The sequence below is a fragment of the Agelaius phoeniceus genome, chromosome 10 (genome assembly GCF_051311805.1).
Source record: "Agelaius phoeniceus isolate bAgePho1 chromosome 10, bAgePho1.hap1, whole genome shotgun sequence".
NCBI classification, from domain to species: domain Eukaryota; kingdom Metazoa; phylum Chordata; class Aves; order Passeriformes; family Icteridae; genus Agelaius; species Agelaius phoeniceus.
In genome coordinates this window covers 7,577,805-7,604,917 of record NC_135274.1, presented here as the reverse complement: position 1 = coordinate 7,604,917, position 27,113 = coordinate 7,577,805, and the positions used below count along the sequence as shown (strand labels likewise).

The 27,113-nt window shown below is 46.0% G+C and overlaps 1 protein-coding gene across 1 annotated transcript; it reads right to left on the bottom strand.

The window, feature by feature from the left end:
• Positions 1–931: 931 nt before the first annotated feature.
• EHHADH (enoyl-CoA hydratase and 3-hydroxyacyl CoA dehydrogenase) lies at positions 932–26,559 on the bottom strand. The gene is made up of 7 exons (XM_054639430.2): positions 26,461–26,559; positions 20,011–20,114; positions 19,108–19,280; positions 17,400–17,511; positions 17,077–17,181; positions 10,775–11,116; positions 932–3,423 (listed from the first exon to the last, which is right to left on the bottom strand). The coding sequence occupies exons 1-7, from the start codon at positions 26,529–26,531 to the stop codon at positions 2,153–2,155; spliced, it is 2,178 nt and encodes a 725-aa protein (XP_054495405.2). The 5' UTR covers positions 26,532–26,559; the 3' UTR covers positions 932–2,152.
• Between the last annotated feature and the right edge of the window lie 554 nt (positions 26,560–27,113).

The window sequence follows — 27,113 nt, the reverse complement described above, 5'->3', positions numbered from 1 at the left end:
CGGGAGCGGAGCGGGCCAGAGGCCGGGGCTCCCAGCCCTGCCCCCGCCCTGCCGGAGCTGGCAATGCGACCTCGCGGCGGCAGCAGTGTCACCGCTGCTCGTGGGGACGTCAGGCAGACAGAACGGTCGATGCTGGGCTGCTTTGGTCGATGCGAATTTACAAATGAACTTCTGACAGGAGAGACATTACTGGTGTGAACAACCTCTGTCCTCAGCAGTTCCTGATGAGGGAAACAGACCCATCAAAGGCACCAGCACACAGGTGCTGCAGGTGATGAGAAGCATTTTGGCCCCAGGATAGAAGCTGGTGTTACCCTGAATAACATTGCATTTCCAGAGGAAGGGCACGTCCTCTGCTCCACAGCCTCTGCTGCAAGGGAATTGCCCTTTCCCAGCTGATCCCCAGTGCGGGTGAGCACCACAGCACGAGGCACAGGAGAAGGGAGGTTAGCACAGGCAGGGCATCGTGTCCAGAGCTGTCCTGGGGATGACAGAGCAGCTGCCAGCACAGCCAGGGCTGTTGTGTAATGTGTCCCACAGAGCCTGCTCGTGTGGAAGTAGTGCTTCACCTCTGAGCCAAGCTGGATTGCTCTCAGCTGTGGACCACGAGTGATTAGGGGCAAACTGCCCCAATTTGCTGGGCCTAGAGTGACTCCTTCTCCAGTCCTGGAGAAAAGCCCTCCCTGGAACAAGGCATTTGAGTAGGCTTGTAACTCCTGATGGGTTTCCTGCCCTCAATTTTGCTCCCTCACCCACTGGTGGACAGGAGTAAGGGCAAAGTAAAACGTATTTAGACAAAAGAGGAATGCACCCTTTTCAAACAGAAACAGGAAAATTATCTAATTCCATCCTGTAAAGAAGGGATGGGGAAAAAACAAAAACCAAGCACATTGGCATTTTTCCCCACTCTCTCACGTGATAGTATAATATCTGTCATTAGATAATCAAAGTAGTTTTATTAAATTAAAATCAAAAGTTAAACATTCAGTGTGCCTGAGAAGGGAATACAGACCAACCTATTCCCCACACCAGACTGGAAGATATATTCACTAGATGTGTGAAATGGGAGACTTTGTCCCAAAGCATCAAGCCTGGAGCTAGTTTGGCTCCCTCTCACTCTGCTCTGCCCTTTGCTAGAGATCTGCCACCTCCCTGCCCGCCTGCAAGCAGTGTCCCTGCCTGCACAGCTCTTGTGCCATGCCCTTCCCAGAGCACCCTCTGATCATAGGAAAACCTGGTCAGTGCCAGGGCCGTGTTTCAAGCTGGTCAATTAGAGCATGTTGGGCCCCAAGACCTGGTAGCTGTAGTCAAGCAAGATACAGGGAGCGATGGCAACACATTTCCACACTGAAGGGATGCCAGAAGATGTTTCTGCTTGGACAAAGCCAGGTGGGGATAATGGCAACAGAGGATGGAGTCTGGATGCAGAAAGCCAGTCATGAGCCAACGCCACAGGGCAGGTTGGTCAGGCTGATGTATTTGTGGCTTTCCTGGCATTTATTTGAGCCTCCACTGCAGCAGGGAGAAGAGACAGTACCAGAGGACAGCAAGGGACAGCCCCTTGTTCTCTGCCCAGACCTGCTCTCTCCACTTCATTTGACTTTACCTCTGAAAGCTGCTGCACCCTTGTGCCATCTGTCCCCCAGCAGCAAGAAGGGAGCAGGTTCCAGCTGGCTGGCTGCAGAAGAGCCAGGGAATTGAGGGGAGGTGGCTGCACAGGCAAGAACTCAAACAAACTGGGAAATAGGTTGAAGACAGGATTTGGTAGATCCAGCGGGTCTTGATTGGACTGTGATCCTAATTTTCTTGGCTCCAACATGATTTGCATTGTGGGCTGTAAATGCTGCTCCCCGCCTTCCCCAAAGACAGACAGGAAGAGGAGTACAGCTGTGATGACCTGCAGGCAGTGCACAATGAGACAGGCCTTTACACAGCAGCGGGTGAGGCTGGGGCTGAGAGAGAAGGCTGGATGAAGGCAGTGGTGGACCTGCAGCAGGTGGGAGACTGAGATCAATTATTGGCCAAAATGATTTCCTGCAGAGGTCTCAGAAGCCTGTGGCTTTGTTTATGGGCTCGTAGCACTTTGGGTTTTATTGGAGGAGGCAGTGCAATTGAAGCACTGGTTTCAGGAGATCAGCCTCCATCAGGGGAATCACAGCTTGGAGCTCTGCTGGCTGAGGTAGGACATCCACTCCTTGAGTGGGGGGTTCCCCACAGCCACCAGCTTTTTCAGAAAGGCACTGGGCCGTAGCCCGGGCACATCAGGGTGGGCCTCGGAGTATTTCTGCAGTTTGGCCAGCACGCGGGGGAGCCCCACGGTGGAGGCGTAGAACATGGGGCCACCCCTGTGCTTTGGCCACCCGTAGCCATTGATGTAAATGACATCCAGGTGCTCTGGGCCTGATGCTATTCCCTCAGCCAGGATGGCAAACCCCTCGTTGATGAGGGAAAACAAACACCGCTCCAGGATTTCCTCCTGGTCTATGAAGCGGGTCTGGATGCCATGGGTGTCTCTGTACTGGGACAGGAAGTTGTGGAGCCATGGGTCTGGCGTGGCTGTCCTGCCCCCGGCCCTCTCGTACAGGTACCAGCCCCTGGCGGTTTTCTGGCCGAAGCGGCCCTGCTCACACAGCAGGTCTGGCAGGGGGCTGTAGCGCTGGCCGTGCCGCTGCCGGGCCGGCGTGCCCGCGGGGAGGGACGGCCCAGTCAGGCCCTGGTCCTTCCGGGACCTCCAGCCCACGTCCAGCCCAGCCAGGTCAGACATTCGGAAGGGGCCTATCTTAAACCCAAAATCTTCAAGAACCTGATCTACTGTTTCTGGTCTGCTTCCTTCCTCTAAAAGGAAAACTGCTTGTTGGACGTATGGAAACATCATGCGATTCCCAACAAACCCAAAACAATTCCCAACCACCACTCCCACTTTTTTCAGGGCTTTGGCCAGCTGCATAGCAGTGGCAATGGCGGTGGGGGACGTGTGGCGGCCGTAGATGATTTCCAGCAGCCTCATCACGTGGGCAGGGGAGAAGAAGTGGGTGCCAATGACCTGCTGTGGGCGGTTTGTGGCAGAAGCTATTTCATCGATGTTCAGGGCTGATGTGTTTGTACACAGCAAAGCTCCTGGCTTGCAGATCTTTGACAGCTTGTGGAATATTTCCTTCTTCAGTGCCATGTTCTCAAACACAGCCTCGATAACTAGGTCTACATCATGCAACGCATCAAAGTCCACAGTGAACTGGAGACGTGCAGGGTTATGGAAATCCAGGGTCTGGGCACCCCCCTCCATTTTCATAGCCTCACGTTCCAAAAGGAGCATGACAGCTTTTCTTCCCTTGTTGAGATTCTCCAGATCCTGCTCCAGGGCTACCAAAGGTATGTTGGCCTTTACCAGAGAAGTCACAATGCCTCGGCCCATTGTTCCCAGCCCTAGGGATAAAAGCAAGATAGAATCAAAGATTATGAATAGCAAATTAATCTCTTGAAAGTAGCATTTCCTTTGTATCTCCAGGACAAAAAGTGGAAGCCTCTTGAAAACGAGTAATGCACACATAGAAAACAGATATTGAAGACTGGGAAAAAGGAAGGTGAATCTGCTCTTTCAGTGAACCTAAATGTTTGAAAAGAGGTAGCACAAAGCCAAGTTACCCTCACAAGCTTACAAAATGCCAGTGGGATTCACCTAGTGTGCACAGACCATGTGATTCATGTCTTATCTCTGCAAAGTTTTACACCTATGGAAAGCAAGATCATTGAGGAGTGAGAACCTGGGGATCAAAGAGAGAAGCTCTGAGTTCCATCTGCAACCCTCTTATGACCTTCTGCAGGGAGGTTCAAAGCAAGATTTCACCCTGAGGGTATAGTGCCTCACTGTTCCTGTGAGATGGTCTGTTATGGGCACTGAGCAGATACACCCCCCCAGAGATTTTGACACTGGCAAAGTTCAAAGAGTTGGTTTCTCCCTCATCCTTCCAAGCTTCCTCTTTGTCTCCCTCCTTTTCTCCCTCTGCGCTTCATTGCGTGATCTTTGAAGCAAAAAAAATTCAGCTGCTATTTCTGTAAAGACCTGGCTGCTGATCTGCTCTAAACTTTGTCTCTAAGGCCTCCTGTGTCTCTCAGTGCCTGGTCAAATGGGATGGAACCAATGCAGTGCTCTTAATCTAGATTTCAACATCTTCTCTCTCCTTTTAAATCATGCTGCCACATCAGTAGCCTTTTGCCTGCTGTTCACTTTCTGTCAGGTATCTCTGCCCACCAGGAACTCTTCAAGCCCTCCAACACAGGCCATTCCTGACTTCTGGAGATTCTCAAAGTCAGTCTTCCTTGTCCAGCCACACAGTTAAAGCTCTTGCCCAGAACTCCTCTAACTGAGAATCCATTCACACTGTAATTTTTTTCCTCCAAGGTCTGTAAATATGCTACTCCCAGCTCCTACCCCCAGGAATACCAGTGTAGAGATCACTGGCTTGATCCCTTGCACCAGCTCTGTCCTCTGTGACATTAAATGAAGCTGCACTTTCATGTGACACATGACCCACACCACTGATCCTGCTCTCCCATGGTGGAGGCTTTTCCAACTAAATTAATACAAATTAGTGAGGGAAGGTCAGCACAATTTTACCAGCTTTGATAGTGCAAAGCCTCTGAATGGGAGGATTATTAATATCCTAAATATAGCAGCAACCAGACAAAGTATAGGTTTGTTATAATTCTGTAAAAATGATTTTTTTAATCTCAGGTTTACAAATGAAAGTCAGCTAAACAAGTAAACAGAAACAAGGGGATTAAAAATTTTGTCTAAATCAGCTTTGTAAAAAAGAGCTGAAATGATGTCATCATTTAAACAAGTTCCAGCAACCAAGGTCAGACAAGGTAGGATGTTTTTCCTACGTGCTACACACTCTTGGTTTAGTTCTGCCCACCTTAAGCTTGTGTGCACACAAGACATTTCAAACATTCCCTGCTTAGCCACCAGAAGATGTTTTTTACTGGCATCACTAGCTGGCAGCCTGCTTACAAACCATCATTACACTCCCAAGCAAATGCTGAAGTTCCTTTCAAGAAAATTAGATTTGCTATTTCATAATCAAGTTCTACTGCAAACTAATTTGAAAATAAATCTAGAATAACATGAATCAACTCTTAGTAATTCAGTGTCTATGGTTTGCTGGCTGAAAAAACCTGAATGTGAGTAGCTCCTCCCACTGTGCTCAGTCTCCAGAGCCTTTGATGCAGGAGCAGGTAGAATTAGGGACAGGTTTTCCCTGGCTTTGCTGAGCCACACAAAGTGCTTTCTTCCTGCAGAGCAGGAGGGTAGCTCACCCCCTAACCCAGCCCCATCTGTCAGGCTCTCTTTAGCCATTGAGTTGAAGTGTTTGCAGTCCCACATGGCTCCTTCCTGAAGTCTCTTCCTTCCCACTGGGGAGGCCTGGGGTTTCTCTCTAGAATTTCCAAGTTCTCCACACCTCCTTATGCACTTCTGATCCTCCCAGCTTCAGTCTCGTGACTGAAATCTTAGTGGTTCTCTTGCCATATGAACTTTTCCTAATTTTCCACACTGCTCTTTCCTAAATCAAGACCTCTTTTGTGAGCAGATGTTCCCCAAGCTTCTTTCCCAGGGAAGCTCTGCAGTGGTGGCAGGTGATTCCCCTGGTTGCTTCCATCATGAGTACTCCATGTAGGTTTTAGCCATCCCGTGAGAGGCACACATGCTTGTAGTACTACACTTTCTGGGCCACAGTAACAGGCTTATAGATAAGATATGAGCTTGCCAAGCTTATTTCTGACCTAGAAAAGCTGTCTCTCAACTTCCTACAGAACTCTGCAATGGCCTGTATGAAATGATGTTTAATGAAGCTGGCAGACAGAGTAATGAAAGCCCCAAGGGGTTTGTTACATTAGAGCTTGCACAGCATGATTCCCCTGGAAATATTTCCTAAAATCGGGCTATAAAACTAAGGAGAGTTTTGGCTATCTAGCAGAAAAAGAGGCATTTCTGAGGATTCCTCTTTTGCAATTCAGAAAGCCAAGTGATTTTGGGGAAGAATATGTTAGAGCAGAAAAAAATGGCAGGGGATCATTAGGCCTTACATGTGTTGAAGGCTGTGGAAGAAAGAAGAAGGGAGATGTCTCATGCTCAGCTCAGATCACACAGACTGAAACATGGTGAGGAACTGCTCCAGAATTTCTGCTGTATTCTGCATTTTCTTACTCAATAGTGTTCTCTCTTCCTCCAAACCCTGTATTCTCCTCTTCCATGCAGGGGACTAGTTTCATGTCCAAGGCACATCTTTCCAGAAAAGACTGAAATCTGCTTTAGGAGCAAGAACAGTTCCCAGCCATCCTGCTCCTGGTCTTTTATTGTGAAATGAAGCTTTGACATATAATTAAAACTACACTTGTACATATGTAATTTCAGGCCAAATACGGGTATAACAAATCCATTTTCTGGGCAAGCTGAGTGAATAATGATGGTTAATTATTGATCTGTCACGTGAGGTACTTAGAATACGAAAAATCATACAAAATTAATTGAAGGACTTTAAAATACAAATTTCAAAACAAAAGCACTTGAAATATGTACAAGGCAGATCATGTACAGTCACACACTACAGAAATACCTATCTGTGGAAAACACTCTGAACTACAATGAGTATTTGGACATTAAAATGCCTGGCAATTGAAATAATTCTTTATAGATTGCTAAAATATGCAAGGACTGTTCCAGTTTTCCTGATAAAAACAACAATAAGCAATTGGCAGTAATGGGCTGCTGTAGACTGGGGCTGCTGCTTTCTCTGTTTCAGGGTAGCAGTTTCAAGCAGAAGTAATGTGATACTACAGAAAGCAGGGGGCTGTGGGGAGATGCAGCTGCAAGGGACAGAGAGAAAAGAACCTTCTTTCTGGGTGGTGAGGAACCAGAGAAATGAAAAGAGGTTGGAGCCAAGAGTTCAGAAGCAAAGGAAAGTCAACATGAAAAAGTCAACACGATCTCCTCAATTGCTTCTCACCATGCAGCAATAAGAGATGGAAGCAGCAAGATAATGCAACATGGTTTTAGTGTGTGAAACAGCACAGCACTGTCTGTGCGAAAGTGGGGTCTGCATGATTTCTGAGGAGCCTAAATTGAAGCAGCACCTTTCTCTGACTGACCTCCTCTCTGCAGCAAAAATAGAGAGACCCTGGGTCACCTAGGGTAGACTCAATACGCGCATGGATGAGCAGCACTATTTTAAAAGGTGTCAGTCCCTCAAAAATCATCCCTCAGATTTTGATTTCTGGTGCTGCAGGGATGTACTTCAGATCAAAAACATGAAGTTACAAAACACTGTAGAGCATTGTACTGGCTGGAGAATTACTTTTTGTTTCAGTAACCTGAAAGAAAGAATACAATTGTGTTGGCATGTTCTCTGCCTGTCTCTAATGGACTTACAATTTCACTTATAGCAAAAACCAAAATAGGAGGGAAACCCTCCAGAGGAAGGAGAAAAAGCACAAGATGCAGAAAGAAGGGCCAAAAAGCAGTGACACTTTGGTGTGGGATTCAGGGTTAAATGGAGGTGATCAAAAACCTCCAAGATAAGTTATGTCACATGAAATGAAGTACGACATGAACAAGAGTGTAAGCAAAGCAGGCTGTACCAGTGGGATACAGGGGCTGTGTAATGGGAGCAGTGATTCAGCAAGGGCTGGAGCCTGGGTGAGTGTCAAGGCCCTGAGTGCACTGATAGGATTTAATGTCCCTGACCAGCCACACCTGGACCTTCCACCCACCTGTACTGCCCATTGCCTCTGAGCCCCATTTAAGCTCAGAGCTGGGCTTGTACTTTCTTAAGGTTTCTTGGAGTAGCTGTGCTGACTTACTGTGGCTCTTGTCACTGTTGATCCAGACCTCAGCCTGATGTCCCACCTTTACTATGGACCTGCATATCCTGGGAACTTTGCTTGATCACCTGTACTCCCAGCAGCTCCTGGCACCATGTCTGGTCCTGCCCTGCCTGCCTTGCCCAGGTACTGTACATTTTGATGCAGCAGTAGGTTGTGCTGCCATCCAGAGGGAGAAATGGGTGGGCAGGATCTTCTGGAATGGGGAAGTGTAAAGTTCTGTGTGTGGGGAGGAATGGTGCATAGTGGGGCTGGCTGCTGGAAAGCAGCTCCCCAGAAAAGGCTCTGGAAGTGCTGGTGGACACCAGGTTGACTCTGAGCAGCAATATGGCCTTGTGGCAGAGCAGATCAATGGTATGTGGAGCTATGCCAGCAGGTTCTTGCTGGAAGCTTGAGGGAGGTGATCCTGCCCCTCTGTGTGGCACTGATAAGAACATAGCTGGAGTGCTGGGCCCACTGCTGGGCTCCCCAGCACAAGAGTGATTGGAGTGAGTTCAGTGAAGGGCAAATAAGATAATGAAGGGACTGGAGTATGTCTCATGAGGAAGGGCTCAGGGAGCTGTGACTTCAGCACAGAGAAGGCTTGGGGGCTCTCACCCATGTATATAAACACCTGAGAGAAAGGTACCTGGTAAAGGAGATGGAGCCAGGCTCAAATGGCCCCTGGTGATAAAACCAGAGGTCATGGGCACAAGCTGAAACATGGGAGTTCCAGCTGAACAAAAGGAAACAACTCTTCTTAGTATGGGGCTGACTGAGCACCGGCACAGGTTGCCCAGGGAAGTTGTGGAGTCTTCATCCTTGGAGGTGTTCAAGAGCTGTCTGGACATGGTCCTGAGCAAGTGGCTCTTGGTGACCCCATGTGAGGAGATGTTAGACAAGATGATATTCAGAGGTGCTTTCCTGCCTCAAGGATTCTGTGGTTCTACTCCCTGTTCTTGTCATTGGCTCCCCATCCCTGGGGTGCAGCTGCTCCCTGCCAGCAGATAATTAACTGGATGTGTTAACGTGGCTAATGCCAAGGTTGACTGTTACCCTGGGCATGCTCAGTAGGAGCAAGGAAGAAACACTTTGGTACCTGGCTATGGTGGAATTACTCCTGGAATGCTGCTCCCACTTTGGTTATGCACATTTTATGAAGTGTTGAAAAATTTGTGGAAGTTCAGGGTAAATCACATAACCAGAGTGTGACAGATTGTGCTTTGCAGCAGAAGTATCAAAGCACTTAGTTTATTTCTTCTGCAGAAGGAGGAGTTAACTTGATTGTCTGTAATCAGCTATGAAAAACACTGAAACCTGGAGGTATGGTTGGGGCAATTTCATACCATAATTCAGAAATCTGTCCAGAGATGAGTTGCAAATACTTAATCCAATGGAAGAGACATGCAGCGCAGCCAATTCTGCTTGGAAATAAAGTATAGATGATGTTTCTACTAGAAACTTTCAAACAGAGGTTGCATTTGTCCTCAGAATTCCCTCTAGCTCAGTTACAGCCCCAAAATAGGCAGCTCAGCTCTAACAGCCCTTCTGGCTAAACTGTCACTGTGATTAGGCCTTTGCAAGTGTGTTGTTCTGGCATGGTTTAGCAGCACAGAGCAGAGAATGTCCCTCCTGGTCACCTGGTCATTCCCCCAAACTCCAACACAGGCCCTCCTGTCAAAGCATACACTGCAGAACTGACTGTGTGGCACTGACAAATGTGTGTGTCCAAACTTCTGTGCTCTTCAAGTCATAGAACAAATCTGCTAACAATTAAGGCCTCTTTACCTGAATGTTTTTACAGCCACAGATCCTTCTCACAGGGTTTGTGGACTAATGTTTAAAACCCCATTTCTATTAAAAATATGGCATGGCAGCTAATGAAGAGAAGAGAACTTCCAAAAAATTCTCTATGGCCTAAAATGAGTTGTCAGACAGCTCAAGAGCCCTGAGAAGCACCCAGAAAAAAAGCGATGTTGATCTGGTGAGATTTCCTTGAAACAGAATGGATGTTTTCCAAGTGCTCCATTACTTGTCTAACCATTTTTGAGTGCTACTATCAACAGCTAGAGCTGAAAGATATTTTTTTTTAATCTCAGCAGTGCATTGAAGGCTTTATTTAAATTGCTCTTATAAAAAATTAATGAAGGCATTATCTTGCTGGGCTACAAAATGGCAGGAGTGGATCCCAGTGAGATGAAATCTTCTTAAAATACAGCTGTCAAAACATTTTTGTATTAATATATCCTGAGTGACTCTGTGCACATGCACTTGCAGTACAGAACTAGACCAGGAGGAGGAGAATTTCCTACAGACCTGCTTCTAGCACGAAACAAAAACAGGTCTTGGTGTTTAAAAGGGAGCAGACTGCTTATGGTCGACACACGAAGCTGTAGGGGGATAGAATATAAGAAAATAAAGATAGTGTAAAAAGTAATCTTATCCCTAAGGAGTTGCAGGTGGGTCAATTATCAAAGATTAGGAACAGGCCACAGCTGTAAGCAATGAGCAGAAGAGTGCTATAAAGGAGTGGGGTGGCTGGTTGAGGAGGGCACTGGAGTCAGGTGGCTGCTTTGTGAAGAAGAAAGGGTCAGTGCTCTGAGGAGCTGCCCAGGAGAAAACACCAAGAAGGTATCAAACCTTTGTGGTATGGAGACAATAGTATGGAACCCCTGCCATAAGATGACAACACAGAGCTGTCTCTGAAGTGAGAGAAAGCAATTCTTCCAAAGGAAGAGGAGACTTCAGGTGGTAATCTAGTGGCATGTGAGTTGCCATCTGAGTTTCGAGCTTCCCCACGCAGTGACAACTTCACCGATGGGTGTGGAGTGTGTGATGGGTGTGAGTGACGGCTGGGCACTCCCATGGGGCTGCTGTCTGCGCTGGGTGCCCCACCCCGGCGGCTCGCTGTCCTTACCTATGACGGCGGCCCTGCGCACGGGCTGCGGGGCAGCGCTGCTCCAGCAGGCTCCGCTGGGGGTGGCCCAGCGGCGCACGGCTCTCTCGGCGAAGAAGGCGTACTGCAGCGCCTGGGCCTGCCCCGAGCTCAGCAGCACCTGGAACAGCTCCCGCTCCCGCCGCACCCCCGCGGCGAACGGGCTCTCGGTGGCGGCTCGCACGGCCTGGAAGCACAGCTCCGGAGCCAGGCACCCCCGCGCCTGCCGCTTCACCTTCACGAGAGCTTCCTCCAGAAACGCTTCCATGTTGGGCAGTTTGGGGACTTGCTTAAGGCTGAGCCTGCGGGGTCCCAGGGGCTGACCTGGGGAGAGAAATGGAGTTACAGAACAAAGCATCCACATCTTTTCAGATGCAGTCTGCCCCCTCTTCTCCAATCCCTGCATTAGGGCTTGCATGGCACAGTGAGCTGGGTCTAGAACTAAAGCTTCTGACATTTCTCCTTATTTCTGCTTGCTCTGACAATTACAATTTTTCAAGTCCCTTCTCAGACTTCAAAAAAAGTAAGACTTTATTTTCAAATAAGTAATTCTCTCCTTTCTTTTCTCAGCTTCAGAGTGCCCTGACTTTCCAGTTCTTTCCCTCTACAGTCCTAGCTGCAACTTTCATATGGATCTTTCTGTAGGCTTCAGTAATGAAGATTTCCTCCAGTGTTGTTTAGTATTCAGGACCCAGCTGACACTACCCAGAGGCATTCCAGCCAGAGGCCTGACCCAAACACTGACAAGAGAGTGGAAAACACACCCTGACTTCTTCCCTGACTGAAGGAGCCCCTCAAGTCACTTTGGACTAGCCAAAAGATCTCACTCAGGATGACTTTGGCAGCAAATGGGAGAGTTCATGTTTGTGTCAGCAAGTGATGAATCAAGCAGCCACACAAATATGTGAAGTTTATTACAGACAGAGGTTGCCATGGTGATATCTAGAAAGGATTTTAATTGGGAGAACATAGTTATGGTTCAGATGCCAAAATTCTCTGTCTTCTTTGTAAGTACAGAGCTGGCCATACTCAGGTGTTCCTCTGCTCTAAAGGCAGCTTGCTCAGTAAAGACCAGGGAGGAACAAGTTCAGCAGTTTGGGAGGTATCCCCTTGATACTGCAGCATTGTCACAAAGACCCTGCTGTCACCACAGCCATAGCCAGATCATTAACTGCAGCATGGCACTGCATGGATTGCTAGTGCTGCTCCCAGAAGCAGCCAGGACTGCCACCCAAGTCAGGTGGTGGGCTGAGACCCTTATGCAGAAGCTCTCTGGGGACAGTGTCTCATTGCTCTGGCCTCTTAGATAAGCTCTGCCATGGGAGCACACTTCCTTCCAAGGCAGCATATTGCATCTGGCCCCCCTTTCTTGTCCTGTTGTCTGAGCTAGGGAAGTGCCAATGCACCAGCAGAATACTCAGGGAATCCTACAGGGGATACTGAAGAGCAGGAATAATGGCAGTACTGCAGGCATGGCTGCCTGAGATACATGTCCTGACTCTAGCTCTTCCTCAAAGACTGAGCAATGCTTAGGAGAAACTGAAATACAAGTTTCCAGGATGAGTTAATACACTGATTTCTTGTAATAAAGGTCTTCAGAGCTCAGGTTTTTAATTAAGCCTCTTAGTGAGCACAAAAAGATGAACACTCACTGTGTAAGTAGCTTCCCTTGTAATCAGAGTTCATAAAAATGTTTTCACATTGACAGTGGATATAATTTGTATCAGCCAGTATTGCAGGATTTAGTCAGAATAATGTTCCTTTATTTTGGAATAATTTTTTCCCTTAAGTTTTTAACCCAGAAATGCTCTTTATGTGCAGTTCTTTATTTAGGGCTTAAATAGTGGGTTATATTCCATCACAAGAGGAAAGCTCAGGCTTGTCCCAGAAAGCTGATCTGATGGCTGGAAGATTGGGCAGATCAAGGAACTTCATATGACATCCAGTGAAAAGGGCTGGTAAAAAAGGAATACCACTGGAAGCCTTTAAGCTTGGTCTTCAGACAGCAAATAATACTGTAAGCACAAATAGTGGGGGGACAGGAGACAGTTCTCAGACTAAAAAAACCAAAAAAACTTCAGGATCCTGTAGTAAAACTCTTATTTTAGCTGCAAACTGAATAGGTTTTCTACAGCACCTCTGTGCAGTATCTTAGCTTCTGCAATGCTAATAAAAATAAAGGACATGTTTATGATGAGGGAAGAATTATCAGAATCCAAGTCTGGGAATAAGAGATCAGTGTGGGACACCTGCAGCTTGATTTCTAAAAGCAAAGCAGCAGGAAGATGATGAACAGTGCCAGACATCAGTGCTGCAGGAAAACATCATCCACACACAGGAACTAACACAGACTCCTGTTTGTTTTCCAGGTTTGTAGTCCAGGGGGCACAAAGGGCAGATCAAATCTATAGAATTTCTATCAGCCAATGCACCACATATGCAGGCAGTATCAAATTTTATATTATTTAAAGAAAGAAATATTATCCTAGAGTTGTAAACCCTTGGGACACTATGAGATGGCACATGCAAGAGACAGGGCCAACCTAATGTTTGTCCTCATGCAGGGAACTGCTTGTGAATTTTTGAGGAATAAAGCTGAGCCCTGCCTCTGCCCCTCAGGCTGCCAGACACAATTCCAGGCCATGTCAGACCTTTTGCAAACTCTGTTTGTGTCCAAGGGACACTTGGCTAGGCTCTGTCTAAGGAAGGTGTCAGCCAGAACCTTGAGCCCTGGGGAGAGGTTAAAATATCTTGATATTGTGCATCTTGGCAGAGATGGCTCATGGAAAGGCCTTGCAGCTCTAAAGGAAAGCTTTTCCTCCACTCTCCATTTGAAGGATGCAATTACCCACAGCAGCATCTGTTCCACCCCTAGCTTTGATGAGCCTCAGAAGGAACAACTGCTTCCTCTGCAGCAACTCCCAGTAGCTTACAGGCAGAAACTCATCACCTTTCCCCACAGATTAATACCTGGGGAACTTGAGCTACTCCAAATGCTCTGGTTTTCCTTGCCTCTTTGGTGCAAGGCATTGGTACTGCTCTGCCCTGAGGTCAATCAGCAGATGGGGTCAGAAAAACAAGGGGTGTATGTGGAGAGTTTCAAAGTCTGCTGTGTGGAGGCCAGGAGCCAATTTCTCCTCCAGCTGAGGAAGACCAGAGCAGGCCAACAAGAAATGGGCAGAGATGTAAGCTGCTGCATGTCACCAGCAGTTCCAGCCATTTGTCAATTTTGTGATGCCATCAGCTGGGAAAAGCCTGAAATGCAGCTTTGGATTACTGCAGTGATTGTCAAGCATATCTAATGAAAGGACATTCTCCTTGTCCCCAAGGATTTAGCTCCTGTCTATTCCTTTTAAAAAATGCCTTCAGAAGTGAAGATACTTTCTTTAGCCTGCAGAAGCCAGTTTGCCTGAGAGGTCAGGGAATTATTCTTGGTTCCTATCTGCAATACATAAATACTGGTTTTCAATGAAAAATCTGACTTGGAGTCAGTAATTGCCTCTGTGTATTCCTACACCCACTTACTGTTTCAGAGCATCTTTTGAAGGTGTTCTTCATTAGGAACAACCCATAAAAATGTATGGATGAGAATGCTCTCCCAATGTGCCATAAAAGTAGCTCTGTTAGCTGTGTATCACAACAGTAATCAAGGACCCCTGATACAGTAAGGCAGTCATTTGAGACTGATCTCTTGCCATGAGATACTGCAGCTCTGGTCCTGAAAAAGCTTTAGAAGAAAATTATTTCTGAATTGATTCTTTGAGAGTTATCTTGCAGTACAGCCTTCCCAGGAATAGAAATTCCAGTGGTGACAAAACCAGTTATTTAGCCAGACTGCTCTGTAAGAAGTCAGCAGTTGGAGCTTCATGTTTTAAAAAAAATCTCATCAGAAACAAAATGCTGCCTGCCACACAAAGACAGTGGAGTTTTGTGATGGCATTTTTTTGGTCCATTCTCTTTGGTTTTATTAAGATTATCTGAGAAGCATTCACTGAAAACAGAACTCCATGTGAACAAATTCCAGGCCAGCTATCCAAGACTGTCATCTCTTCTGCAGCCCTGTTAGTGCTTGATAGAGAAAAATGAAAGTGCTGCCTTGCCTTTGTAGGACAGGAAATTTATTAACTTTAGGCAAAGGCCAAACAAGGAATGACTCAAAAGAAACGTACAGGCCCTGGGTATACCAATCTTTCAAATTATTAGATAACCTGAGGGTAAATGGTGCATCAAAACTTGTCATGGTCTTCTGCGGGGTCTAATGAGAAATTTTTCAAGCAGGAAAGAAATAGATTAGCTGGCTCACCAGTGTTTTCACTGTTAAAATGTGTACTTTAAATGTCAGTAAAGCTGTTGGAAAGAGTCTGAAAGCATTTTTAAAGTTCTGTGGGAGTTGATATATAGTGTGATGTGCAACACCACCAATGACATTACTCATTTTTGCTGGGATAACTCAAACCAGCAATAAACAGAGTGAAAGTCTAATAATGAGTAAGACTGGACAGGCTACCTGCTGGACCTTCAGCCAGGATCCTTGTATGCATATACAGCTCAAAAAACAAAACCAAACCCACATTGGTAGCTACAATCTCCAAAGAAGATGAAGCTTGACAATTTCCAAAGAAGATGAAGCTAAAGAACAGGATTTTGCCAGTATTGGTAGTGGACATGAGCTCCAGAGAGCAAGTTACCCTGAGAAATAGTGTGGTCAATGCTACCTTCCTGAGGGTCTCCTGGAAGGCCAAGCTGGCTTTCACAGCTGTCAGCCACTGCACAATGTCTGCCATGGAAGAAACAAGCATGCAAATATCTAAACTTCAACTGATTGCACATAGCATTTGTGGAAATCCGGAATGTTTTCAGGTTTGCCAGTTCCAGCAATGTATCCATTACTCATTTCATGACACACTGCTGCTGCTGTCATCAGTACTGGCATAGATCTTGTGCAAAGCATCATTCAGAGCCCAGAGGGTACATCACAGGGAGCACTGTTTGTTGGGTTAATTTGCCTAGAAGAGTGGTAATATTTCACTGCTCTCCCAACAGATGGAGAAACAGAATTCTCATTCAAAACAGACAAACTCAGCGAACCAAAGTACCTTTGTTTTTCTTAGAAGCAGCAGTGAAGTATATCACCCTTCTCTTGCTAAAGAATTATATTTAGTCTGATGACATAAAGGAAAGAGAAAAGAGGACTGCTTATGTCATTGATTCTGCACTAGAAAATGAAGCCCTAACATACTGTGGGATGAATACAGTGAGAAGGATGGGCATCTGCTACAGAAAACCCAGCCAAAGGATACCTTGGTGCCTGTCTGGTACATCTCAAGGTGTGGGAGATACACAAGACACTGATATTTAAGAACAGTCAATTCTTTGAATTACCTTAAAATATGGTGCACTGTCATCTGGGACAAAGCTTGGGCTGCCTCAGCTTCTAGCACAGAGAAGGGGCCTTGTGTGTAGTGAAGAGAACTGGAGGAGCAAAAGCAACATCCCAACTTGGACAGCATTGCCTGTACAGGCCATGTGATCAAAGCAGGAAGGGTTTTTTGCTTTCCTGCATTCAGCTCATTGTGACAGAGCCCCAGATGAAATCCAGTGGTCAGGTTCCAAAGGTACAAGGTCAGCAGTGGAAAAATGCCCTGTTTTCTCTAAAGGCAATGCTCCTCATGCTGCAGGAGGAATGTTCCTCTTTGTGAGATAACTCCAGCAAATTTGATTCTGTTATTTCTAAGATGGGGGGAAAAAAATCTCTCCCCATTCCTCCCATTTGCACAGGCCATTTTTTTACATGGCACCCAAAGGATTAGGGACAGAGTCACATACAGACCATGGATCATTAAACTGAGCACAGGATGTGCCAGCCCCTCCACTACAGGGAGAAAGTTATTTTTGCTCAGCCATTATGGATGGTGCAACCAGAATGCGTGCAATGCCAGCTGGGATCCAGAACTATAGATGGATAGAGCACTTACCCCCCAAAACCTGGGGAGTGCAGCATCCCAGAGGAGCATCTGAGTTTGGATATACAATTAAAAAGCAGGAGGACTTGATATAGATCTGTTCTCTCAATCTCAGTTGAATTTCTGTAGCTTTCCAGCATCTGATTTTTTTCACTTCAGACAACAGGAAACAAATTCTGCAATTAATTCTCTCTTATATGGATGCCAAAACTCAAGAATAGAGCATATAAATTAGAACAAACTGGTGGGCTTTTTTCTGACTCTTTTCAGCCCTGAAACATCACCAATTATTTCCTGGTACTGCTACAATTTGTTCCTCACCAATCACTTTGTTTGCCAAACGGATTGCTGCCTCAATGGTGTTTTCTTCCACAATTTCATCAACCAAGCCCAGCTTCAGTGCTTCAGTTGCTGGAATGTGTTTTCCTGCCATAAAAAGAGAAATAAGGTGACTGCAGTGGAGCCTGATGGGCAATTTTGTTCTTTTCCATCTGATCAAATGACTTGTGCAGCTGGTAATTAGCCCCTCATGGGTGGAAGTAAGTAGAATTACAACCCAAGAAGCTACACAGGTAAAAGATTCCTGGTTTTTAGACCAAGCTGGTATGACTCAATGCCATGTTCTATATAGACACAGCAGTTACCTGTAGTGATCATATCCAGAGCAGCTGGTACTCCAATCAGTCTGGGGAGTCGCTGAGTGCCTTCAGCACCTGGAAGTAACCCTATGGTGACCTCTGGCAAACCCATCCGAGCCTAAAATGCAGTAAAATTAAACAAAAATCTGATCAGAAAGAGTGGTAATTGCAAACTGAGCATAATAGAGGAAAAACAAGCAGATGTGAGTCACATTGCTCCTCTACGAAGCTTCAGAATTTCTATGTAGAAACCTCATCCTTGCTTTTTGCTACATAAAATATTTAAGAAAAAAACCCGCTTGACCATTTGAAGGATTCCTGTACAAATGCACAAGGAAAACATGACCTTTCTGAGGATTTGTGTGCTAGTACAGCACTGGGGGACAGCTGTAGGGCCAACAGCATTCCCTAGACTGACACATCTGTCAATTATGTTTCAAGTAGTTACCAACTGGTGGAGGGCATGCTGGCTTAACTTTCATCTCCCTCCTCTAATTCTTGCAAGTTTAGCAAAGAATTGGAAGGAAACTTAAAAAACATCTTGTTTCACTACCTGCCATGGGTAGGGACACCTTCCACTACACCAGATTGCTCCGAGCTCCATCTAACCTGGCTTTGAACACCACTGAACTCTTCCCTAATCTTCCTTCAAATGTCTCTTGTGCCTTTCATATCTGATAGAGTCATGGCAGATAAGCCAAGGGCAGCAGGAAGTGTATGGAGGTCTTCTCTTAAAAAAAAAAATCTAGATTTTGTTGCCTTTAAAAGATAGTTTGCACATTTTCTATTGAGCTTTTAAGAGATTTTGAGTTACTAAAGACCACTACCTATAGTTCCAGTAGTCATGGCATTTCATGATGTGGTTTAGTGGGCATGGTGGTAATTGGTCAAAGGTTGGACTTAGTGATCTTGGAGGTCTTTTCCAGCCTTAATGATTCTGTGTGATTCCATGGCCCTCACCTTAGGTGGCATAGAGGATGATGTGGAGTATCTCATTATGCTGTTACAGCAACCCACACTGCCACAGAGAAAGTGACTCACTGCAGAAGTGAGGGGATGGTCCTGTCAGTGAGGAGTTTGTACAAGGAGACAGGCACTGCTCAGGGTGGTTCAGCATTCCTGAGCCTTGAAGGAGGGGATTGAAGGAAAAAAACCAGATCATTCCTGAGGACTCTTCAAGCTGTCTCTTGGTCCAAGTGCTCCTTGGGGACCCAGAGCTCATGAGGAATCTAACCCTAAATGCTCCATGCTAGCTGAGTTTCAACTGCCTATAGAAAGTAGGCCATGAGCAGAAAGAAGTGCAAAATTCACAAGGCTAGGGAAAAAAAAAATAAATAGAGAAAGTCACGCTGCATGAGTCAGTAAGATACAGCTGTCTGCAACAGAATATAGATAATGAGACCTAGGGCAAATTAACATTTGGTTACTGGAGTTCTAGGCAGCCATCTTATCCTACTAGTTACTTTATATTTAGAAATGACTTGAAATTAGTGTGTAAGTAAGGCTTAGGAAAGATGTCAAGGGTGGTGGTGTAGGTGAAGAATGTCTGAGCACACAGACTTGTATCCTACATCTGTAAAGCCACTCTCCTGTGGGCAGAGGGTCCCTGGAAAGGCACCCTGTCCCTCTGCTCGTGCCATCTGTAGCTGGCTCCCGCTGCCTCCAGCAGCCCCTCTGGCCCCCAAAGAACATTTCCCTGTGCAGGCTGCGCTACCTTCACGTGTGCAATGCGGTAGTGACAGCCCAGCGCCACCTCCAGGCCTCCTCCCAAAGCGACGCCTTCGATGGCCGCCACCACCGGCTTTTCGCTGCTTTCGATGAGAGACACGATGGGGCCCAGGGCACCTCCAAGTCTCTTCGGAGAGGAAAATCCTCGGATGTCAGCTCCTGGGGGAGCACCAAAAGATTAACAGGAATTAGTAGGCGAGGCGGTGACTGGAAGAATCCTTCCCTCTGTGCCAGCTGCTCATAGATGCACAAGCCCTTGCAGAACGTGCTGCTGGCAGGGGAGGGGTTAACAGGAATCACCCCCTTTTGGGACCAGCTTCAAGGAACCCTGGAACTTTGATCCTGTTCACAGAGCTCAGAGGAAGGCTGAGTACAAAAATACAGAGTAACTGTAAGGATCATGTCGTCACTGCAGAAATTTGCAAACATTCTTGGTGTGATATTGAGCCTGGAATAGTTTAGTTACTATGAACAAGCAATATAGAACTCCTCAGAAATTCCCTAGCTTTTCAGGCTGCTTCTACTGGAGATCTGTCATTCACCACTGCCCCACTCTAGGTATGTTCCATATACTAGACCAGTAAATGGTCCAGAGATTTTACATAAACTAAGCTATGGACACTGAGGAAACACCAGGATGTTATGGAGTTGAGCAGCTGTCCCTCATTTCAGAATGAACAGACCAGTTTACTTCTGGCCTGTTTCAAGATCCAGCTTGTTATGTGCCCCATGTCAATTGTGGTAAAGCAAGATAGACAAAGCACCCTCTCTTGCAGCCATTTCCAGCCAAATCAGGACTTTTGTCAGCAGTGTGATGAAGCAGAGAATCTTCAGATATGATGGGTGGAGAGTGTTTCATCTTTTGCTCAGCCTGTGTTTGATGTCTTACCTGCACTGAATTTCCCATTTTCACCACAAATCATAACAGCTTTCACTGAGGGATCTGCATCTGCTTTCTTCAGCCCATCCTCTAAAGCCTGGAGAACTGGCAGACTGAAATAAAATAGAGATTCAGTGAGTAGCCATCAAATACATCCCCTTCCAAGAGGTCTGTGTTGAGAACACTGAGCAGCCCAGTGAAAATGAGCACCATGTCCAACAGGCAGTCCCCATGCTGCTGTCACAGGTGAATCCTGTCCTTAGTCTCCTCTTACTCCAAGGGCAAACACCCAAACCCAACAGGCTGACTGCTGACCTGTCAGTCACTGCCTGGAGGACTCATCTTCAGGCTATGACACTGCTGTTTCCACAACAAGCAGCACAGGGAAATGTTCTTTTGAAGGTGTCTTTATGAATTAAACATTCAGATTTTCAAGAAAACAGTTTAGCATAATTTAGAAGTAATTAATGCTAAACCACTGACAATCTAAGAACTTTTTGAAAGGAGCTCTAGGGATAAAAAAGTTATTTTTCAAACACCTGACACAGGCTCTGCTGATATTAATAATGCTTTCATCTTGTGAAGAACTGCACATAGGTCTGGACTTAAACTGGTGTGGGATCCTGTCAAAGGGAATTTGGGCATGAAACACCACAGAACATGTCTAGACTCATCTGAAAAGGTAGTTCTGCAGGCACCAACAGTAAATGTGGCCAGCAAAGAATTAATGAAGAATTTCAAAATGGATCTGTAGAAGCATAAACAGTGATTTTTCAAATGTGATATTTAAAAAGTCTGACCCAACTGAATGTCCACTTTGCATCTGCCTCTTTAAAGCTAATTCAGGTGTTTGTATGGATGGACTTAGAGAACCTAGTCTGTTTTAGAAGGTGGTAACAATAGCAGGCAAAAATAGAAGCATTAGGACTTTAGTAATAGAAATATTAATACAAATTTAGTGTATATATAATTTGGATAATAAAATGCACTGTTATACACATGTACTGATATCATTTGTGAGAGACTATTCTGGCTAGAGATGCCTCTGATACAGAAAATCTGAGCCATAAGCAGCTGGAGGAATAGCCAAGAAATATCATCCACACTTGCCCAGTCCTTTTTAAAATCAGCTTTTCTTCCTAGACCTTCTCCAAACCCTGGGCCCAGCTCCACATGTGAGCTTGGTGCTGAGGAAAAGGGAGCAGAGCTCTGCTGATGCCCAGTGGAGAGGAGCAGTGTTAATTACACAGAGCTAATCAAAAGGCCTGAGGCACAGTCAGCTTGTGTGTGTTGCTCTATGTGTTAGAGGGCATTTCATCTAAAGAAGAGGCTTGTGGTGAAGTAGATGAAAACCACATCATTGCACTCTTGTGTGCAGACATTTTTCCAGAGCAATGCTTGCAGAATTCATGTGGGAATCCATAGTCTGCAAAGGGAAACCTGAAGGCCCAAGGAGCTCCCTGTAAGCCAACTGTGTAAAGGAATCCCAGCCAAGCTCTGCATATTCCTCCTTCAACATCAAAAAAATTCAAGACAAACCATTGGCCAAGTCTAACAATCAGGGCTCTTGGCTGAGGAGGGCTGTCTAGGAGGGTCTCTAGGACCATCTGCTGCCTGTATAAGGCTGTGCTACACAGAAGGGTCAGTGGGAGCTCTGAGACCTGACAGCCAGAGACTGGGAGAAGTGTTATTTTTGGAGAGAGAACAGCCAGTTATGTACCAATTACCCAATCTAGACATCAAAGACAGCTCTGAAGTCTGATGTTAGTAATGGTTCTGAAGGCTGAAACTTAAAATGAGAATAATTTGGCCATGCCAAAGTAAAACTGTGAGGTGAGTCAGTAAAGGTTTCTCCACTGCATATAGGTCCACATAGTAGAATATGAAAACCTTTCCAAATTTTATACACTAAATGTGTTTTTAGTATGTTAAAAAATCGTGGTTTATCTCCCTCCCCTTGGCATATCTGTGGTTGCTGCTATTTGAGAAGCACCCACAGGCTGCCCCCAATGTTTGCTGCTCTTTGAGTTCTGTTTGTGCATCAGTGAAGAGCCAGGCCACAGCCATACCAAAATCACCCAGGGGCTGGGAGATTGCAGGGAAAGCCATTAGGAAATGTCATTACACTCTACAAACCATGGGGCAAAGAGGGAGAAAAAATATGTTCCATGATCCAAACAAATGTGAAGTTACTCATTTGCAACTATTGTAGATACAAATGGCACAACTCCATCAGGAGCAGACAAGAAGCAATCAGGATTTCTGTGTCTGTTCCAGGCAGATGCAAAATGCCCAGCTAGAAGGGTTGTCTGCAGCAAATGGGAAGGTTCAGGGTTCTATGGAGGAAATCAGTTCCAAGCCCTCAGCACTTAAAACAACATACAACAACCAAAATAAAATAAAAACTAGTCACCAAGGCTGCCACAAAATCACAATTTGATCCTTGTCTCACCTTAATTAACCCAACTGGACTGTTCATGGCAGTGAATAATTTAAATTGGTGCTTGCAAAAATATCTCCTATTTTTCCATATAACTTCTTCCCAATTGGAATTTTTGTGGGGTAAAAAGGAAGAAAAATCAGACTTTTTGCAGTTTCATGTTTTTCTAAGATGGAGTGATAAGTTTGCCTTGGATATGTCACAGTCCAAGAGACAGACTGCACTGCTTTGTCACTCTCATGTTATAACTGGCAGTAAAAGATGTAATTTTCAATTAAAGCATGATAGTAAAATATGTGACAGTAGAATTATAAAAGTACTCAGGAGAATCCCAGCTTCAAACTGCTAGAGCATTAAAGAAACAAAAAGTCACTGTAATTTTCATAAGTATTTCATTACTGTGACACTGTCATTCATTTAGCAATAACAATGCAAAAATTCCCTCCATGCTTTCCAAGGCTGCATCCCATGCCATGCAGTCATTTTCACCATGAGTACAATTTTGACTGCAGGAAAAGTGATTCTGCCAAGGTGATTCAGTGTCTCAGGAACTCAAAACAGGTGCTGTTAAAGAGTAGGTGCACACCAGAGCAAGAAAATATTTTTGGAGATATCCATACCAGGTTGTTTTAATTTATGGAACTCATTGTAGTGACTGTGAGGTGCTGGATTTGTAACAGAGTTTTACTATTTACCTTAATTATCTCACATTTTAGCTGGAGTTTGTGAATGTGAAATTCTTTCTTAAAAAAAAAAAGTAATATAAGGGAACACTGAAAATTTACTTAGTCACATTTAGAGAAGTAAGACTCAAGTCCAACAGTGGAAAATGTTGTTTATGGGAAACATGGAGGTCTGGTCCTTTTCCTCTGTATTTTTCTCAGCTTCTAATAGACTTTAAAAACCTGCAAATCTCAAACCTGAACAACAAAATCCAGGCTCTCTCATTGTCACAAGCTCCTTTTCCTTTGGATAGCTTCCTGCAGTGTTTTTCTTTGAACTAACTCCTGGGTATTACATAATCCCCTACTTGAAGTTGAGGACTTGTGTGCTGGAGTTACCTGCTCTGCTTTCCTTTGCTTCAGTGCCAGATCCAGTTGTGTAGTAGCTACTGTCACACACTGTTGTGTGACAAGTTGCTAATACAGCTTGAACAGTTCTGTTAAAGTTTTCTGCTCTTTCTGAATGTAAATCAAGGCCAGAGCCAGAATGGCATCTTTTGGGTGGAATTTTAGAATTGTTGTTTTAGGGAGCAGATCCTAATTAATCTCAGAATGTTCTCTCTGTATCTCATCCTGATGAGGTGCTGATCCATGGGTAATCATGTTCTCCCCTCATTGCTGCTTGTCTGAAGCTGCAGCTTCTCTCATCTCCTTTACACTTTCTGATTTTTAAGGTGATCAGGCTCAGAAGGACAATCCTGGCAGCCAGGGAGAGCCTTTCCCAATCAAACCTGTTATGCTGTCACACTTCATAGAATCCCACACATAAGCTGCCCTATTGCATGGCCTCCCCTATCCTCCCTGGAGCTTTTCTGTCCTTGTCAGCTCAAATGTTGAAATACTCCTTAAAGTCCTTCTAATTCCCAGTGCCAGCAGCCTGCCTCTGCTGAGGAGGGGTAGTCAGTCCTTCCTTTGCCAGTCTTGTCTTTCTGTTCCCCCAAACCCCCAGTTCTTTGCATATCTAAATCCCTTCTCTCAATGTCATGGTCTTGTAGATTCAGATCTCTGAACCCTAAACTTCTGCAAACCAGGAAAAAACCCTCCAAACAAATCGAATTTGGCAGATGCCACCTCTGCTGGTGGAGTGATTAGCTTAAAGGGGAGTCTGTGTGGGAACCGAGTTTGCTGCCAGACTCTCAAGTCAGCACACATTTCTCAGGAAAGCACTGCCCCAAGGTACCAGCAGAGGATGATGTCAGACAGAAAGCAAATTCCTGCCCACCAGTGGCTTCTGAAGCGCTAATGGCCTGTGTGATGGCCCAGGAGGGGGGAAATGGATAATGGGGAGAGGTAGGGGAGGCTGGAGCACAGCAGCAAAACCTCACTGGTCTTAAAAAGCGTTTGTGCCTGCAGTGAAATGAAATTTTCAGGATTGCTCCTGTCTGTAACTTTCACTGCCTCCTGTGACCTGTGCAGTCAAACATTTCCAACACTAACAAACCTGCTCCCTGTGGTCCAGTACAGAAATGTGCAGGAGCAGGAGGAGCAGCCAGGGATCAGAGTGTGCTCTACCTTTGCTAGCTGCAGTCACATCTCAGCTAACACCCACCTGATGGCACGGGTGTGAGAATTATGGATCTCATTTAAAAACAGTTATTGCCCTGGCATGCCCCAGAGACCACAGACATGTCTCAAGTTGTAGCTTAATGGATCTGAAGTCTGCCAGGATCTTTCTTCTTCCCTGTGGGGCCGAGGGACAGGACCACAAGCACACAATCTGTCTGCCTTGGTGTATCAGAACTGCACCTTGCTGTGAGGCACTGCAGGGCCAGGAGCAAAGGGCAGTAAAGGCAGACATCTGTCCTGAATAAGCTGTTGCACTGCTGCTGTTCAAAGGCAGAGGTGACTTTGGGTTTTCTCCAGGACTTCTCAAAAGGGAGGAGTTAAAGCTCCTTAAGCACATGTCTGTTACTGCTGAAGGTTGGACTCACTGATTTTAAAGGTCTTTTCAACCTCAGAGATTCTATGATTCTTTAGGTCTGTATTTTGTATTTTTCACGGTAAGGACTGAAAGTTTATAGTGAGCACAGCCTGGAAGTTTCCTTAGACTGGTCTTGGGCACAGGAGGTCCAAAGGATACCATACAGTTCTGGGAGTCTTACAGGTCTGGTTCATCTTAGCTCATCAAGTCACTCCAAGTTTCTCCTGGCAATTACCTGAGCACGTGAAAATGTTCTTATTGCACTTCTAAACAAGTTGCAACAGAAGAGTGAGCAGTGCCAGCTACGATATAGCTTTTCTACAGAAGAATATCAGCTTTTCATGCTCTTCCTTGTCTCTATGAGCTTCTTTTTATCAAACTTTCTCATTTGCAAATCAAGCACAACTGCAGCAGGGTTATTTTTGGCTTGTGAATACAGGCTGAATAGACACTGTTGGTCACTGAATGGTCACTGTTATGAACAACTACAGCTGCTTAGAAAGGGTTTATGTGCTACTCAGAACTAAAGGAACTAAACCCCACAACTAACATAAAGCTAAAAGCACATAAGTCCTTTTCAAGACACATGAAAACCTAAATTTCAGAGTCTCCTATAGATTGGCATTTGACTTTGTTTTTCACTGTCTCGTGTTTCAGATTGCACAGGACCCATTTTGACTAAGATCAGTATTTAGAGGTCAATTCCTTAGTCGTTTTTAAAGGCCAAATGAACTGTTTCCTCACAGCCCTGGCTGAGTTTAATCCTGCTGCCAGCTCTGCTTGCTGAACCACGCCTGATATCCACAGAGCCCTTTGCCCTCCCCCTTGAGCACACTTGGACAGCGCAGGGATTCGCCAGGCAAGCACTGAGCAGTGTGGGGCAGGTGATCTGTATTCAGACCAGGAAACCTGAGCATTGACTTGTACCAAGCAGTGCTGAAGGCACTCCTGGCTGAGCTAACGCTGCTGTGCTATGTCTTGATATTTACAGACTGGAAGGTGATGAGAAATAGGCAAAGTTTTTAAACACCCTCCGGGGGGGATGGCAGGAAGTACGGTTTGCTGAGCCTGGCCCCTCTCCTGTGAAACTCCCCAACTAGAAATTGTAAGAAAGAGCAGAAGTTATGGCAAAGTTCAGCATGGTGTTTGCAAAGCGAGATCCAAGCTACCTCTGAAGGAGCCGCCGGGGCTCTGCGAGCACTGAGCGGTGGAGAAGTCCCGGCCGAGGCTGTCAGGGACCGCCCGCTCCGGGACTGGAGGGAGCCTCAGCCGGGCTCGGGGAGAAGGAACTCGGTGAGAAGGAAAAACTCGGAGAATCCCCCACCCGCTCGCAAGGGGGGCCCAGCCCCGCGCTCCCCGAGGGCTGCCGGCGGTACCTGAGCGCGTTCACCGGCGGGTTGCGGAGCCGGATGACGGCCACGGCCGAGCCCCTCGCGTACTGCGCCATGCCGAGCGCTCCGCCGGGTCCCCGTGTCCCAGGGCCAGCCCCCGCCCCGCCCCGCCCTCAGCGCCCGGTCACCGCGGGGCTGGCCCCGGCCCGCAGAGAGCGCCTCGGCCGGGGGGCAGAATGCGGAATGTGGACGATTTTCTTAAGAAAGGGTGTTCATTAATGTTTGATCTCCGCAAGTTTCAAGCCTAATCAACAAGAAAGGAGATTTAATCTGTGGAACAGCAGCTCACAAGCTCTAAGTAATGCCCAGGTGTTGGAAAGAGAAATTCTTTTTATGGTAGAATTGCCTTGCTAAGGGCTAGGGCTCCACGTTTCAGTGATCTCGGTCCTAGGGAAGGCTGACAATGCTGGGAAGGATGTGTGTGATGTGCCACTGAGAGTGGGCACACAGAATGCAGAACTTAGAGGCCACAAGGACGTTTGGCAGGACCCCAAAAATAAGGAACAAACTGATAAAGGCAACCCAGCAACTGTGCTGAAATCAGCCCCAGCTGGGTAAAAGGTGATTCTGGCAGAGGCAGGTCATGACCAGTGACTCACAGACCACTGACCCAAAAGAAGATAAATACTGGGCTAATT

What these genes read in the sequence shown, in the direction of transcription:
- EHHADH (XM_054639430.2), bottom strand. Translation starts at nt 26,531, where the DNA reads ATGGCGCAGTACGCGAGGGGCTCGGCCGTGGCCGTCATCCGGCTCCGC. An exon ending in AAATGGGAAATTCAGTGCAG is followed by an intron (nt 19,281 to 20,010) that starts GTAAGACATCAA and finishes GTGCTCCCCCAG; the next exon opens with GAGCTGACATCCGAGGATTT. An exon ending in GCGCAGGGCCGCCGTCATAG is followed by an intron (nt 3,424 to 10,774) that starts GTAAGGACAGCG and finishes TTTTATCCCTAG; the next exon opens with GGCTGGGAACAATGGGCCGA.